The sequence below is a fragment of the Populus euphratica genome, unplaced genomic scaffold (assembly GCF_000495115.2).
Source record: "Populus euphratica unplaced genomic scaffold, PopEup_1.0 scaffold401.1, whole genome shotgun sequence".
NCBI classification, from domain to species: Eukaryota; Viridiplantae; Streptophyta; class Magnoliopsida; order Malpighiales; family Salicaceae; genus Populus; species Populus euphratica.
This window is the reverse complement of record NW_011500085.1, coordinates 82,445-98,321: the sequence shown is the minus strand read 5'-3', so window position 1 is coordinate 98,321 and position 15,877 is coordinate 82,445. Positions and strand designations below refer to the sequence as shown.

At 33.4% G+C, this 15,877-nt stretch overlaps 1 protein-coding gene and 1 long non-coding RNA gene across 10 annotated transcripts; both read right to left on the bottom strand.

Moving 5' to 3' along the window:
• Positions 1–2: 2 nt before the first annotated feature.
• LOC105108936 (uncharacterized) lies at positions 3–13,454 on the bottom strand. 9 transcript variants are annotated; one of them, XM_011003449.1, is made up of 10 exons: positions 8,895–8,990; positions 8,630–8,705; positions 7,770–7,909; positions 7,312–7,390; positions 6,813–7,214; positions 6,614–6,699; positions 6,166–6,227; positions 5,967–6,034; positions 1,458–1,693; positions 3–339 (listed from the first exon to the last, which is right to left on the bottom strand). In XM_011003449.1, exons 1-9 carry the CDS (start codon positions 8,909–8,911, stop codon positions 1,481–1,483), a joined length of 1,143 nt encoding a protein of 380 aa, XP_011001751.1. In that variant the 5' UTR covers positions 8,912–8,990; the 3' UTR covers positions 3–339; positions 1,458–1,480. The 9 variants fall into 9 exon arrangements, with proteins under 9 accessions (XP_011001751.1, XP_011001749.1, XP_011001753.1 ...); XM_011003447.1 differs by lacking the exon at positions 3–339 and adding an exon at positions 363–591; XM_011003451.1 differs by lacking the exon at positions 3–339 and adding an exon at positions 598–806.
• Positions 9,476–10,323, bottom strand: LOC105108937 (uncharacterized). The gene is made up of 3 exons (XR_839143.1): positions 10,285–10,323; positions 9,947–10,032; positions 9,476–9,634 (listed from the first exon to the last, which is right to left on the bottom strand). It is a non-coding gene; the product is annotated as an uncharacterized LOC105108937 (long non-coding RNA).
• Positions 13,455–15,877: the final 2,423 nt, after the last annotated feature.

The window sequence follows — 15,877 nt, the reverse complement described above, 5'->3', positions numbered from 1 at the left end:
GAAGAGAAGAGGTCTCCATCCAAATGACCGATGATTCAAAGGCTGTTTGTACAGATTTGCTGAGCAGTTAATAGAGCATACAGATTTAAAATTTAAATGCTTCTTCCTCCTTTCCATATTGGAAAACTAGCATTCACACTCGGGATATGTTTCAGCTAGAATTGGGATGCGAAAAAAAACTGCTGTGGATATGAACACATGAACTAAGTATTAACTTTAAATGCATGTATCTTGAAGAATAGCTCCTTTCCGAAACAATTGATAGATAAATGGCAGAGAAAGACACCGATGACAACAGGTGCTCCTGCTATGACAGGAAAATTGCAGGCTTTTTGACAGCTGCGTATAATCAATAAATATATTAGGATTTCCAGTTCAAATGCATACAAACATCCCATGACACCAAAAATAGTAACAGGTTAAAAATTGGTAAGTTTTCGTCTCTGTTTGCTTGGAATTAGACACATAATTCAAACCTACACAGACACCGAGTCACACTAGAGATAACTTATGAAGGCAGTCAGATCTTAGATAAGTTTTGCCATCACTCAGGGCCAAAGTTTTCCCAAAAAACACCGGCAAAAGCAAAACCTGCAATCAAATCAGTCATCACATATTGCATTCCGACGGTCACCAACTAGGAAATTAAAAAATATAAGAGAACCCTCAAGAAGATACATCATAGCCATGTTCCCTTTTATAAACAACAGTGATAATGGGACATGAGAGACCCTTTGAGATGATATCATAGCCAAGTTCCAATTCATGGATACAGTGATAATGGACTTTGAATACAGGAATTTTGGCTGCATATTCCACAGATAAAATTCAAGCAGATAGCACTCACCCTTTTTAATAAGGAATTACAAGAATGCTAAAGATAAAATAAGAACCAAAAACAAAAGTATACTTTGTTGTATCCGCTGCAGATGAGGCAGTACAAAATTTACTAGCATGAAAAATTGTGAGGCAAGACAGTACAACGAAGATTTGCAATGGTGTGATTCTGCTTTGTGATTATCAATTAGTTCGGAGTTTTTCTCTCCCATCAGCTGCCATGTATTTTAGAAGCAGTATTACTTTCCATTTCGTTATTTTTTTATTCTCTGTTCTACTATATTTGCATATGCTGTTTGGTTCAGTTTCTTTGGCCTCATAATTCCGATTCTGCAGTGTGCAGCTTAGAACATTATGTAGAAATGTTATTCCCAGCAAATCAGCTTTCCATTCTAAAATGATAATAAGAGTTATTCCCGGCAAACTACACACAAATCAGCTTTCTAGTCTAAAATGATAATAAAAGTTATTCCCAGCAATCTGAATGAACAAGTAGTTCTACGTGCTCTTAACCACAAGCAGCTCTTTAATATAAAAGTCAAAAAGAAATCAACTGGAAGCAGTTGCACTGGTAGCTCATGAATTTATTGGTAGGAGCACATAAAAGAGAAGTATTGTACCTTATCAGTGACATCTAGGTAAGTCAAACACGTTTCAATGCCCTGCTGAGTGATAGTCCCATAGATGCCCACTTCCTGGAGGGTGAAAAATTTAACACCCTCGCCTCCAGTCTTTGCGAGGATTGATTTACTTGGGTTTTCATGTGGAAGGATGGCTTGACAGCAAAGCTGCATCCCGAAATCGAAAATGTATGGAAGGGCCGCCTCCCACAACAATATGGAGAGGATGGTATTCCCTTCACAAAATTAACAGGCAAAATCAAACTATTTAACAGGACAAGAGTTGTAACAATAATAGAAAAGGAAAGAAAACATATCATGTCTACCATTCTCCATGGTCTTAAATAAGATTAATTCGAAATCATTTAATGATACTCGTATATGTAAAAGGATAAAGCATTGGAGTTTTTCTTCTCTATATACCACAACACCCAGGCGTAGACTCTCTTGATTGATTGTGAAAAGAAGAGTAAATTTTCATTGAAAGATTTGAGCAATGCACTAATTGTCATCTGAAAGAGTCCTTGTAGACTATTTATAATAAATTCATAATCTGTAGGGTTAATCGAGATGCGCGCAAACTAACTCGAATACTTATGTTAATTAAAAAAAAAATGAAGCAAGAGCCTTCAATACTGGTTCTTACACAAAACAGAAATCCTACTAATCGTAGTTGACTAATTTTATTGAAACTCAAATACTAATCACACAACAACAAATTTCAAATAACACTAGGATTTCTCAACGACAAGAGAAAACCCAAACTATCATAAACTTTTAGAAACATAAATAAATCCTGCCTCACATTGTCACGGCCACTCACTGCAAGAAATAGTTGGAAACAAGACCAACACCACAACGCTAAGCCAACGTACAGATTAAGAATATGCAAGAAATCATATTAAAAATAAATCTCACCTTAAACGCATATGCGATTTGACGCTCCACATCGGTGACGCGATTGTATGAATAATAAGAAATGAAATCTACACGTAACAATTTTAGGAACATCATTAGTCAACAGTCTTCTATTATGCTCCCTAATCCCCGTCCACCTTTCCTTCCATTCCCACAAAGCAACAAAAATAATAAATGAGAAGATTAAGTTAATAATTACCTGATGGTGATTCTCCTTCATCTAATTCATACTCTGAGCACCTAATGCAACTCCATTGATCACTTCAACCACAAACACATTAACAGGTTCACGGAACAAACGGCCCTTCCTTCTAAAAATACCGGCTTCCTTCTTTACTTGCTTTCTCTTATTTTCTCGTTTCTCTTTTTTTATAGTTTGTTTTTCTTGTTCTTATAGTAGCCCTTTCATTCTTAAAAAACAAATAAACATGAACATATCATCTAAAAAGATGTTTTCATGCTTTAAACAATCCATGTTATATCCTAAATATTTTAGCAAAAGCAAGTACAAACACAAATCCTATGAATTTGTTGCTGATCAGGTGAGTTTTAAAATTTATTTTGTGTTCGGATGTGTTTAACTGTTTTATTTTTTCATTTTAAAATAATTAACCACTGTTTTTTCTTTGTTTTTTTTTTGATAGATTAAATAGAGGATTGATAGTTATATAGATAAAAAATTTATACAAACACCTGCATTTTATAACAGGCCAGCATGTTTATACATTTCCGAGGTGGATTTATATGGCATTTTAAAACAAACTCCTGCATATTTGAAGGAGTCTGTTGTTGATTTTCTTGAACAGCAAAAAATCTAAGTAGACTATCTTTCTTACAAACACAGACTAACCGACCCTATTCACAGAATACAACCACCTTCGCCCCAAGACCTGGAGGATCCTTATGATTTGATACTGTTTACTAAGGCATTTGGCTTGTCTAATGTATCTGTCAGCTATGCAATAGGAGCTTTTACCCTGCACTGGGATAGGGAAGGTTGGAAAACTTACAATAGGTCAGAAATTGTGCAAGCAGGTATCATATCTAAAGCTGAGATCATGGCTGGAAAAATAGGATTAGATTTTACAGTGGAGATGGGGTTTTAAGAAAAGAGTGAAGCTAAAAGAGTGAAGCTGTATACTAATTGTAATGCATTTTCTGTTAGAATTTCTAAATTTTTAATTGATAGTTACTTTGCAAAGTTTTATTTCCAAGAGTAAGTAATTTCTATTATTAATTATGTTTATTTTTATATTACTTCTTTGTTTACAATTTTAGTTTTATTTTGCAGACATAGTTTTGGTTCGTTTTAAAATGCCATATAAATCCACCTTGGAAATGTATAAACATGCTGGCCGGTTGTGAAATGCAGGTGGTAGTATAAAATGTTTATCTATATAACTATCAATCATCTGTTTAATCTGCCAAAAAAAAAAACAAACAAGGAAAACACAGTGGTTAATTATTTTAAAATGAAAAAATAAAACAGTTAAACACACCCGAACACAAAATAAATTTCAAAACTCACCTGATCAGCAGCAAACTCATAGGATTTGTGTTTGGACTTGCTTTTGCTAAAATGTCTAAGATACAACATGGATTGTTTAAAGCATGAAAACATTTTTTTAGATGATATGTTCATGGTTGTTTGTTTTTTAAGAATGAAAGGGCTACTACAAGAAGAAGGAAAACAAACTAAAAGAAAAGAGAAACGAGAAAAGAAGAGAAAGCAAGTAAAGATGGAAGCCGGTATTTCTAGAAGGAAGGGCCGTTTGTTCCGTGTTGTGGCAAAGGAAGAGGCTGTTAGTGGAGAATGGAAAGCAAACTACAGGGAAACACACGTGAGAAGGTGGTGTGGATTAGAAAAGGACGCCGGTACGATTACATTTCCAAATGCAATGTGTATGTCCTCTGTCACACCGCACTGCAACCGTCAGAGCAGTCTGTTTAGTACCTTTTTTTTAAAAAAAAAAAATGACAGTCTGGCGTGTTTTAAAAACAGAGGCGGAGGTTTTGATGGGATATTAGGCTATACTGTGTTATTTTAATAGGTTCCTAGAAAAAAAGAAAAGGTATTTTATGGCCATCAAGGGAAATATATATAATGTAACTTGCTTATTTTAGTTTTTATAACTTTAGTATTTTGTGTCATTCCGGTATTTAATTTTATGAATATACTGTATGTTAATTAAAGTAAACGATACTAACAAACTCAACATTTTGTTACAAAGAAAATAATAGAACTTAAAAGGGAAATAATTAATGCCTGTACAAACCAAGAATTATTTAGAGGACAAATTAATTGAAGTCTATCACCTATAGTAAAAAATTAATTTTTTACCTGTTTTAAATTTGAACTGTTATTATCTTAAATTTGACCTGTTACTGTCTTAATTGAATCAATTTTCTGAACTGTTACTCTATCAATTAAATCAATTTTTTGAACTATTACTGCCTTAATTAAATCAAAACTACTGTCTTAATTTTGAATTGTTACTGTCTACACTTCACCGTGTCAATTAAATCAATTTTCTGAACAGTTACTATCTCGATTAAATTAAAATTTGTCTTAATTTTGAACTGCTATTGTGTAAACTTTAATGTCTTAATTAAATCAAATTTTAATGGTTACTGTCTTAAATTTGACCTATTACTCTCTCAATTGAATCAATTTTTTGAACTGTTACTGTCTCGATTAAATCAAAACTACTGTCTTAATTTTGAACTGTTACTGTCTACACTTTACTGTCTCAATTAAATCAATTTTTTGAATTGTTACTATCTCGATTAAATCAAAATTTATCTTAATTTTGAACTGTTATTGTGTAAACTTTAATGTCTTAATTAACTCAAATTTGAACTGTTACTGTCATCATGACGTCACAGTTTTGTCAGCATGAACAGGTGGCATGACATGTCAGCAACAGTCAGCAGCCACGTCAGCAATGTGGGACCCACAGCCACGTCACAAGCCGCGAGCCAAGAGTGAGCTGAGTTAAAGTCGAGTCGAGCCGCAAGCCGAGGGACAGGATTTTGTGCGGCAGAGTCTACTGCAACCGATTCTGAGATTGAATCTGGGCCGTTTATCAAGCCAGAATTGTTTTGATCAAATCTTAGCCGTCTGAAGTGCTATTTGGACGATTTAAGACTTGTTTCCAGCTAATTTGATCGTTCCGGATGCAATGGTACGGTCCAATCGTTGAGATTAAGATCAAAAATGACAGTGGTGAATTATTAAAGAGAAATTGTCCGATTAGGAGGCATCTGATGGTCATCATGGTGGTCGATGGAGATGAAGAAGAAGAAATCACACATGTTTGCCTAATTACATGTGTTGAAGTGTTATGTGAGGAATTTTAATTGCCTTGAGGGAAGGCAAAATTGGGACACTCTAAACACCCAAACTAGGATTTCTCAACGACAAGAGAAAACCCAAACTATCATAAACTTTTAGAAACAAAAATAAATCCTGCCTCACATTGTCACGGCCACTCACTGCAAGAAATAGTTGGAAACAAGACCAACACCAAAACGCTAAGCCAATGTACAGATTAAGAATATGCAAGAAATCATATTAAAAATAAATCTCACCTTAAACGCATATGCGATTTGACGCTCCACATCGGTGACGCGATTGTATGAATAATAAGAAATGAAATCTACACTTAACAATTTTAGGAACATCATTAGTCAACAGTCTTCTATTATGCTCCCTAATCCCCGTCCACCTTTCCTTCCATCCCCACAAAGCAACAAAAATAATAAATGAGAAGATTAAGTTAATAATTACCTGATGGTGATTCTCCTTCATCTAATTCATACTCTGAGCACCTAATGCAACTCCATTGATCACTTCAAACCACAAACACATTAACGGGTGCACAGGTTTTATAAACAAAATAATAAAATCAGTCACTTGACTATAAGATATTGAACTTTCCTCCTCAACTTCTATTAATTAAGATATCCATTTAAATTTCTTCCAACTTAATATAGATAACAACTAAAGCTGATTTGGTTGGATGTACCCCCACAAAAAGTTAACTATTCAGATGATAATCTACAATGCTTGTATTACATCCAGCACCAAAAATATCCTGAGAATCTAATGGAAGGTTTTAACATTTAAGTTGCGGCGATTGAGGGATTGTTTTCAAAAGTATAACAGTGAATTAAAGAAACAAGATAATAGAACAATGGTAGCAGATTAATTGAAAAAAAATATAGCTATTCCATACCATTTCGAGGTGCCTTTCGGATTTGAGGTGCAGACAAGACCTGAAAGCAAACATACGATCTCTGCAGAATCTTCTTTTGTCATCTCCTATACAAGCAGCAACGGTAGTAGAAAAACCATTTTATATTTCAACTGCTTAAAACTATAGAATTCAGTTGCTGAAAGGTGAAATGGGATTGAAAATACATATTGTGACCTACACTGCATTGTCTCTCCTGAATGAATTGATCAAGACCATCACCAGCCCTCTCAAAAATTTCAAGCAACTGCAATGCAGACATCATATCTTGCTTATCTGTAAACATCTTGTTCGATGTCATGTTTTGCTTATCCATATGTATCTTTGTCGATTTTCCCAATTGTTGCATCTCTTTGTCAATCAGCCTCTCAATCTCGCTCATTAAAAATTGGCGAATCTTACTTCTACCGACACTAGCACCATGTTTACTGTCAAATGAGTCCACGGCCATCAGCTTTTTCCAGGCCACCATCAACAGAGCAGCCACCTTAACCACTCCTCCTTCTCTGGCATAATAGCAAACCAACTCCCCAATCTCCTCAGTTTTGTCCAAGTGTGACTTGATTGTCTCTAGTAATTTTCTCTGTCATTCAGACAAGCTATTTTAAAGACTCTAGATTCCGATAATAATGATCACAAAACAAGGAAAGAAAATACAATATAAAATTTCAAGCACCAACCGAGTCCATTGAACCAAGTGCGTAAAGCAATGAGGTGACTGGTTTTTCAGAAGTCCAATCCCTTAAACAGATATTTTGGCTGCAACAGAATAAGTAGTTTCAAATAAACCCACCAATCAAGCAAGAACAGAAACAAAAATGTTTAGGTTTCATTTGCTTGTGGAAAAAAGGTTCATACCTTTTCCACGTTAATTAGTTGTATGCAAGTATAAAAACAAGAAAACATATTTGCCTAGAATTAGTTGCAATATAGGAAACAAAGGATCTTTCCCGGTTTAACATAAAAAAGAAAAATACAGAGGTACAAAACAAGCAGACCCAAGTTCTCTATCACATAAAAATCCACATGAAAATCTAGAACATTTTTTTCATAGATAAACACACCCTCAACACCTCTGCAAAGCTTTATTGAGTTGTCTATCAGTTAAATACATCTATTTGAGATCTCTTAGTTGTACCATAATAATTTTAGATCTTTGTCCAGTGATGCATCGGGCTTGAAGTCAATCTTGTTATACTTCATTCCATTGCATCGTTGTGATTGGAAGATTGGATTCTTTCTCCACTTTGCATAACTGCTGATGTTTAAAGAAGATCCCTTCAAAGGCAAGGTACACAATAAAATCAGGTCAAATTTGCAAGATGCACACCCGCAATGAAAAGAAAGTTTTGCGCAAGCTCAATACATTCCTACAACCAACAACATTGAGTGTTTGCTAATGCATCAAATGAGCTTTCGAGCTCTTTTCAATCAATTTGACATACTCGTATAAAAGCCACCAAACATCACTCGGTTCATGCCCTTTCAGCCCAAACTCACTTCAGAAAAGCCCCTTCAAACACATTGCCATACATAGCATAACCAGAGCATGAAATACACTGCTTTCATTTAGTGTTTAGGTGTTCTATAAAATATTTTCTCAGAAAAATGCCAGTTGAAAAGAAAATGTTTCCTCCGAAAGGAGTATTTTCAAATTTTCCAGTTTTGTGGAAATAAAAAAGATATACTCCCAAAAATTATACTTTATTAAACGAAGTATGTGGTTCGACAATCTTTATATTTAAAATACAAAAATAGTTAAAAATTTCTTTTGTCAATCTGTCGAAAAATAGTGATGAAATTGAGTTAAAAAACAGGGATTAAAACATGCAAACAGCACTCATCTATTCAAAATTTATTCATTAAATATGGTTAACTTCACTCCTGCTGGAAATCCAGAAGGCAAAGCAGTAAGAAATTATAGGCAACTAATGGAAGAAAAACACATTCAACATGCTAGCTCTCACCACAAATAGAAAACAACAATTCCAACCTTACCAATTGATAGCTTTTTTCTGCATTCTTTCTAGCAATCCAGACTTGACCGAAATCCAGTAAACTTGGCCATGAAAAACTATGAAAGTTCAAAAAGAAATAAAAGATGAGATAACAAACGAATACCTTTCCTATGGAGCCCCCCCAAAAAAATGATCATACAAAACAAAATATTAACAAGAAATTCCAAAAGGCAGATTGATCTGAAAGAAATGATATGTTTGCAATGGCAATCATTAGCCAGCCAGAAACAGCATGAAAATCCAACCTTTCAACGTGGTGCATATCAGTGTCCTTGTCATCCAAACAAAAGCCCGCTTCTTGAAGTGCTCGGGCTACTTGTTCTTGTGGCGTCTACAGGGGAAAAGAGGGATTCCATCAAATGAAAATATGTTAATCATTGAAAAATATACGATAGAAAAACATGTTAATGCAGAGAATGGTTGTTAGAATCTTACAAGTCACGATTCTAGTCTTATGATTATTCTCCAATCACAAACAAAACAGCGCAAGTTGTAGGTTGTGGGGTGAATCGCAAGTGTACATGAATTAGGCGAATTGGTTTCGCTTCAACTTTATTCAGCGTAACTAGTTCAATTTTATGAGTCAACTCAAATAGAAACTAACACGGTGATTTTAAAATAGATGGTAGCAAGAGGAATGCTAAGTCTAGAAGGCATGGATGATGACAACAAATACACAATATTCTTCTTCGGCAAATCATAATGTTCAAAACTAAAACCAATTAGACATAAATTTTCACAAGGGAAAAGGTGAAAGAAAGCAAGTGTGACAAAGACAGGAGGAGTGACAATATCGATAAAAAAAAAAAGGAATTAAGTTAAGGAATTTCATTAAGCATCTGATGTGCAATGTCCATGATGTTTGGCCTTGGTGGTCTACTGGCCACTTCAACGTTTTCAGAAATCTGTCTGCATCATCAGCGTGTAAAATGGTGGTGATTGGACAATCATACTCGCCACAAAAGTGCATGGGATCACAACCATCCTGAGAGAAAACAGTGAAAAGAAAACATGTGTTGCTATTATTACTGCTAACAACAAACAAAAACTTCATGCAAGCTAAAATCACCACGCAACGATTTGCTCTGGTAGCAAAGCCCAAAATCTCTGAGGTAGCCGGTTAAAGTTTCTCTCTTTCGCAAGGCTCACAGAAGGTCTTAGTAGGACTGAAGGTTCTGTGCAGACCATGTCGGTCCTTTTCTAGCTGTGATTCTACCCCATTAACACCCGACTTTCAAACCCTAAAATTGCTGCTTAATAAATAAATAAATAAAGCGTTTTAAAACAAAATGCATACATGGTTCTGAACGTGATTGTGGGAATCTTCATCGGAATCATAATCTTCTTCATCGGAATCATAATCTTCTTCATCGGAATCATAATCTTCTTCATCGGAATCATAATCTTCTTCATCGGAATCATAATCTTCTTCATCGGAATCATAATCTTCTTCATCGGAATCATAATCTTCTTCATCGGAATCATAATCTTCTTCTTCGAATCTTTGCAACCAAAAAATAAAAATAAACTCATCCAAAATAAATAAGTTAAACAAGAAGTATGAAATAATATGTTTAAATAAATTTCCTTCGAATAGGAAACGTGTGTGTGTGTGTGTGTATAAAGGAGTCTTACACTTTTCTTTTGAGGGTTTGGACAAGTGCAGAGAGTTTCTTCAACATCGCAGACGGGAAATGAGAAAAGGGGATCGGCATGAAAATGTCAAATAAACAATCTTCTTGGGTAAATCAGTCACGAAAATTAGGAACAGCATGCAGCGCAGCGCAGCGCAGGAAAGGCCAAGTTTTTTTTATTTTGATGTTAGGTTATCAGGTTTTAAATTATACGATTCTTTTTATTTGTTTCCGCTTCTGCGGCTTGCTTCAATCTTATATAGTAAGTTTTGCTTTATAAATTTATAGGTGGCCAGTGCTAGGGCTAACTTTTTTTATATATAAAACATATTAAAAATTATAAAATCCAAAAGCGTCGGGGTATGGTGTTGGAGCCAAATTCAAAGTTTTTATACCCGGATTTCCAGTAAAACCCATCAAAAACATTGGATGTGACTACAATACCATATCTAACAGGGTTTTGATTTAATAATAATAATAATTTTTAATTTTATCATTTAAATTAACTATATAGTTTTTTTACATGGTAATAACATGTTGAATTTTAAATATATCAATGTCCAACCTAGTATCAGATCTAAACAAAATTATATTTAATTTTATATTAGACTCGGACATATCCATACTCAAACTCAATCCAATATTTTAAACCATTGGAAGTTTCATTTTATTTTTTTACAATATTTTTTATAAAAATAAAAATAAATCCGTCATATAACATGGGAACCAACTAGTTTTTATTAGAATACAGATGACCCGTCGTATGGTTGCATGGTGTTGATGACTTCCATTTACATTAAAATATGAGAGAATGTTGTTCGGTGGAAATGGGAATGATAAAAAAGCTTCCTGTTTTTAGTTTCTTTTAATTAATTTCCGAAATAATTGAGGCATCAAGCAAACATTCGAACATGAAAAGCTTGGCCCTTGTGCTGTTTACCAACAGCTCAAACGCACAAAAACGCCTCGTGAACGAGAAAAATAAAATAAAATTATATAGCCGAAATCTCAACAGAGTTTCCTTTGTACCTGGAGTTCCATGTCATCCTGTACAGTTATATTCATTTCTCAATCATATTATAACCATGTGGAACCTCATTAGTTCCTTAAAGACAAAATACATTAATATTCATCTTCTTATTCAATCATACAAAAGGAGACTAGAGGACCTTAACCCAATCAAGTACTCAAATTAATTTTTATTCTTTTTGTGATTTCACCCATAGACGCAAAGACCATGAATTTAATAAGTTAGTAATTTAACGCTATGCAAAACATGTAGGTATAGAATACCTACCAACTATAGAAGCTTAACTCGCTCTTCCTTCTTCTTGTTGTTGTGCCCCTCCTATAATCCCTCCTTAAGCTCCTATTAAACGAGCTCTTGAGAAGTCGAGTGAATGCTTCTCCTATATTTTTATTTAATTTGTTTAATTAAATCAATTTTGAACTATTACTGTCATAATTAAATCAAATTTGAACTATTACTGTCTTAATTTTGGACTATTACTGTCTTAATTAAATCAAAATTACTGTCTTAATTTTGGACTTACTACCAATAATGACTTTCGAACTGCTCCTATCTTAAATTTGAACTGTTACTGTCTTCATTAAATCAATTCTGAAATGTTACTGTCTTATTTGAACTGCTACCATCTCAATTAAATTAAATTTGAATTGTTTCTGTCTGAATTAAATCAAAATTATTGTCTTAATTTTGAACTTCTGCCAATAATGACTTTCGAACTGTTACTGTTTTAAATTTGAATTGTTACTGGCTAACTTTGAACTGTTAATGTCTAAACTTCGAACTGTTATTATCCTAATTAGTGTAAGTGTATAATTACTTAAACTAGTTAGTTACTTCAATGGAATATGCTTGGTGAACATTGGGAAAAATAAAACAACATATTGTAATGACATTAATATTCTTATCCTGTCCAATGTTCGAAGTATAGATTATAAAATATATTGTTTACTAAATCAAAATTAAAGACATTCAAAATTGTAAACGCTTTCTTCTTGAAAGTTTGATGTTGTCTACAGCTAAAGAATATTGCGTATCGTGCAAAAATGAAGGTGTTAGGGGATTTCTTTTGCCTCTTCTAACTGCAAGACAAGAAAAATCACAAGAGTGAATAGTCGGGTATGGAGATATATTGGAAAATCAAGAGAAAAGTAATGTCATACCTATGACATCATCAACAACAAGAGGTGCTTGTTCAATTGGAGGAGGAGTAGCTGGATGCGAAAATTAAGAGAAAAATAATGTCATGCCTAAGATATATTTGTTATTGCAAGACAAGAAAAATCACAAGAGTTTTCAAATCTAAATACATCTTCATTTGCATTATACATGTCCAGCAATGCTTGTATTAAACGAGAATCTTGCTGGAATGTTGCTGAGATTCTTTGGATTAAATCAAAACCTGTACCTTCCAGTCTTTTCGAAACTTCATGATCTGGTACCCAAGAACCTGCTTGGGCGATGTGAGTGAATAGATTTATCTGTAAAATAACAAGAAACCATATCATAGAATCATGAATATGTAATTCAAAAGTGCATATATAATACAATTTCGAAGCATGAATATACAATGCGAAGAAATTTGTAAATTATGACTAATTGTTCGCTACACAAAGAAAATGTATTGGACATAGTAGATGTTGTCAATAGATTATGCCCTGTTACACTATAATTCATTGCTGATTGAAAATTTGAGAAATGGTTAATCCAAGGTGCCTAGCCCTTCTAATTTCAAGTTTTTTTTCATAGATTTTCAGCTTCTGAACATTAAACCAATATCATAAGACATTAACATTAGAAAGAGAGATCCGGCAACAGCATCAAAATTATACAGTAACTGTACATTAACACAGAAAGAGAGATAAAGTACAGCATCAAAATTATACAGTAACGGTTTGCATGTCTTTTATATTTGATGGAAAGATCGTTTCTGGTTTCATAGTTGAAAACAAATGAAATATATGAACCAGAAACCCGTAAATAAGAGAGTAACAGTTGAGAAGAGAGACAGTATCAGTTTGGTGATTACGCTATTACATGAATTCAGAATAAAACTAAATTCGAATTGGCAATGAAGAAGAACCGTAGCACTAACCTTTGATTTGCTCTCCAACCCCATTCCTTAGACTACAATTTGGCTGCTGATGTTTGGCTTTTCAGTCTCAATTAAAGAACTATGGAAAGCGCTTAAATGGAATTCGAAAATCAATTCAGGAGGCAAGCTCGACTCGTGTGTGATGTTTGGCTTTGCAGTCTCCATTTAAAGAACTCTGGAAAACGTTTAAAAAAGAGATTTTCTAACATTTTATTTATTTATTTATTTACATTAGAGATTTAAAAAAAAAAAAAAATTAGCTTTCAATAAACTACATAAAATGAAGCCACTTTTAACCAAAATATTTCAAAAACAATTAAAAAAAAGAGAGAATTCTATTCAACTCATGTTGTGTCCGACATACAATGACAATCATTCATGGGCAGTCAAAAAAGTTTACAATGACATGTCGTTCACGACTTGTATGTGCTTGCTGCTATTACATTCCAGAGCAATATATAACCGGGCAAATCTTGACTGTTATTGTCTTAATTAAATTAAATTTGAATGGTTACGTATCAATTTTGAATAGTTACTGACTTATTCTGTAACTTTGAACTGATATTGTCTTAATTAAATCAAATTTAAACTGTTACTGTCTTGATTGAATCAAATTTGAACTGTTACTGTCTAAACTTTGAATTGTTACTGTCTTGATTGAATTAAATTTAAACTGTTACTTTCTTCATAAAAACTTTCCAATGACATATCACTCCTTTCGTACTGACGCTGAAAAACAACAACTTACTGTCTTTAGTCATTGGTTCATTAAAGAAATAATTTTTTGTTTCTCATCTTCATCGTACATTACAGAAACTTAGGATATGTTTATATATTGTTTATCTCATTTTTCAAATGTTACTTTATAATTTCTGAATAATTTTGACGTCATTACTATCTTGCTCTGTTAATGAAAATCAATGAAAAAAACAACCCTAAAACAAATAAACCTGATTAAACTGATTTTTAATTTTTGTTTGTTCAGCTGTTACTGTCTTCATGTATTGTTTGTCACTAATAAACCTGATTAAATCTACGAAGAAAACATGGTTTGGAAGGAATTTTTGTCCTGTGACTGTTTGTTGCTCCAACTGCTACTTGAATAAACTAGATCATTTTAAACAAAAAATGTGGTTTGCAGATGGCTTCCATGGGAAAAGGTCCACAATTCAAGTCAAACCTTTATGCAATAGTCAAGGATGTTGGGACGACAAACATGACAAAAAGAGTGAAAAACGAGCTCATCAAGACACCATTCTGGATATTGATAGAATGTTTTTTGGAAGGGCGTTTAGATAAGAATACGTGTAGAAAAAGTGACCTTACTGTATATCAGATTTTGCAAACATACGTCAAAAATGAAGAAGTTTTCAGGATTAATGACAAGGACTTTAAAATATATGCAGAGGACATGAAATTGATTTTTGGGATCAGAGATGGAAACATACGGATAGATCTCTAGAAAAATAAAGCTGCAAGGATGCGAAACAAGACAGCTTTTGAAAAACATTGCTTTCCAAAAGTAGCAAGGTTGACAAGGAAGGCAATAGACAAGGTGTTCAAAAGACTATGAGCATAGAAAGTGAAAATCTCACTTATGAAAATGTCCAAGATAATTGACAGAGTTTTGATCCTGAAACTTCTTGTGTCCCTTTTAAACTGTTACTGTCTCAATTAAATCAATTTTTTGAATTGTTACCGTCTTAACTTATTTAATTTGTTTAATTAAATCAATTTTGAACTATTAGTGTCATAATTAAATCAAATTTAAATTGTTACTGTCTTAACTTTGGACATTTATTGTCTTAATTAAATCAAAATTTCAGTAGGCAAGCTCGACTCGTGTATTAAATCAAATTTGAACTGTTACTGTCTTATTTGAACTGTTACTATCTAAACTTTCAAGTGTTACTGTCTCAATTAAGTCAAAATTACTATCTTTTCTACCATGTTTGGCAACTTACCCCTTCTATCTTTGAACTTTAAAGCTCGGCCCTTGTGCTCTTTACCAACAGCTCAAACGCACAAAAACGCCTCCTGAACAAGAAAAATAAAATAAAACTATATAGTCGAAATTTCAACAGAGTTTCCTTTATACCTGGAGTTCCATGTCATCCTGTACAGTTATACTCATTTCTCAATCATATTATAATCATGTGGAACCTCAACAGCACATCATTCATGGTACATGCCTCACATTTCGCATGCTCATTTCTTTCCCATTAACACACATAATTCATAATAAAAGGAAGTAAACAAACTAAGATTACAAATACAGAATAGTACATTTTTATGTCCCGACACTTAATGTAAAGGGAGTACTGTTACATATTAAGTCATTTAGTTCCTTAAAGACAAAATACATTAATGTTCATCTTCTTATTCAATCATACAAAAGGAGACTAGAGGACCTTAACCCAATCAAGTACTCAAATCCATTTTTAATTTCTCGTTTATTTCACTATATCCTTT